This window comes from Nematolebias whitei, chromosome 8 (assembly GCF_014905685.2).
Source record: "Nematolebias whitei isolate Nwh7 chromosome 8, NemWhi1, whole genome shotgun sequence".
Taxonomy (NCBI): Eukaryota; Metazoa; Chordata; class Actinopteri; order Cyprinodontiformes; family Rivulidae; genus Nematolebias; species Nematolebias whitei.
The window spans coordinates 2470559-2472538 of record NC_056505.1 but is presented as its reverse complement, the minus strand read 5'-3'; the positions used below and the strand labels follow the sequence as shown (position 1 = coordinate 2472538).

Here is a 1980-nt window from a genome sequence, read left to right as displayed (position 1 = left end):
ATGAATGTTTCTGTTCAATTATTATTTTATAGATGAATGTTTCTGTTAAATTATTATTTTATAGATGAATGTTTCTGTTCAATTATTATTTTATAGATGAATGTTTCTGTTCAATTATTATTTTATAGATGAATGTTTCTGTTCAATTATTATTTTATATTTGAATGTTTCTGTTCAATTATTATTTTATACATGAATGTTTCTGTTCAATTATTATTTTATACATGAATGTTTCTGTTCAGCCCTGAGACGATTCTGTTGTGACTTGGAGCTGAAGAAATAAACTGAATTGAATTGAAATTTTAACCAAAGTTTTGCTACATTTAATTTTTAGATACTTTGTTGCTAATTTAAGCTACAATTTAGATATTTGTAGTTTTGTATTTTTATTTTTATTTTTAACAATTGAGCTAATTTAGGTTGTGATTTAAAATGTTTTGGCTGCATTTTTTTTTCTATGATTTCAACATTTTGAGTGTTTAAATATGGCTTTTCAAAATTTTTATTTCAACAAGTTTTATTTTTTGCTTTGAAAGACAAGCGTAACATTTGTAACACCAGGTGTTCAACCAGATGTTCAACAAGGTGTTGTACCAGGTGTTGTACCAGATGTTCAACCAGGTGTAACACAGATGTTGTACAGGACATTGTACCAGGTGTTGCGTCAGTTGTTGTACCAGGTGTCTCAACTTGGTGGACCAGACGGACCACCAGGTGTGCTGTACCTGTGTTCCGTTGAAGACTCCAACCTGGACCAGGCGACCAGGTTTCTGCTGGTAGTTCAGGATGCTGTAGGTGGCGAAGCGCCGGTCGCCATCATCGTTAAACTCGATTCTTCCCGTCAGGCCGTCGGGGTACTTTGATGACATCAGCACCCTGCAGAGCCAACCAGAGAGCAGGACAGATTTAAATACTTTTAGAAACACGTAAGTGAACCAGTGATGATCCTGGACAGAATCAGCCTGACTGATGGAGTATTTGAGTCATCCAGTGAAGAAGAGGAGGAGGAAGAGTGACAGCGAGGGTAATCATCTCGGTTGTTTCACTCGGACTTTAATCTGAATACAGATCAGATCAACGAGTTGTCTCTTGGATTCTTGTTTTCATGTCCTGCTGACAGAGACGAGTCCGCTCTGAGATCATAACAGCCAGAAATCCCACGCTTTCTGTGCTCATTAAACTCAACACGGTGGCTTTGGGGACAGCAGCAAGAGTCTGAGACGAGCACTGACCTTCAGACATGAAAGCTTTTAGCTCGTCATCATCTAGAGTCAGAGGTTATCGTAAAGAAACATAATAAATACATTTAATTTTGAGCACTTGAGTCCAGCTGTAGGTTATATATATATATATTATATATAAATTCATAAATAATATATTACTATATTAATATTAATTATGTGTCCTGATGCATACTCAATAATCCAGGTAGAAAAATCTAACAAGGTTGTCAGGTCATTCTTCATCAAAGAAGAATCCGTGTAGATGACATGACTTAACCTTGTTAGAATATTAATTATTATTATTATAATTATAAAAATATACATTTATATACTTATTCCTTAAACGCCCCCATTTAAAAAAATAAAATTAAATAAAAAAATTAACAACTGAAGAAATATAAAAAACTGGCTTATATTTGTTTTGTGTGTATTTACACAAATGTTATGTTTTTTAACATATTTAAATATTTTAAATTTTACACAGAGGATGCAAAAAAAGGCAGAAGATGTAACTCGACATTTATGGTAAAAATAAAACAAATATTTAAATCAACAGATTCTTGCTTAACAGAAACAGTCTGAGTTCTGCACGCCGGGTCATCATCATGACCCGTGAACTATCGGCAAAATGGTAAATGGTAAATGATGAATGGTAAATGATAAATGGTAAATGATGAATGGTAAATGATGAATGGTAAATGATAAATGGTAAATGGTAAATGGTAAATGGTAAATGGTAAATGGTAAATGATAAATG

General features: G+C 33.3%; 1 protein-coding gene across 1 annotated transcript in view; it reads right to left on the bottom strand.

Annotated features, from left to right (window-relative positions):
• Positions 1 to 1980, bottom strand: part of grin1b (glutamate receptor, ionotropic, N-methyl D-aspartate 1b) — a 66289-nt gene that overhangs the window by 30136 nt on the left and 34173 nt on the right. The window contains exon 8 of the mRNA XM_037679988.1: positions 726 to 876. Within this exon, the coding sequence (XP_037535916.1) occupies positions 726 to 876 (151 nt within the window). The remainder of the gene's footprint in view (positions 1 to 725; positions 877 to 1980) is intronic.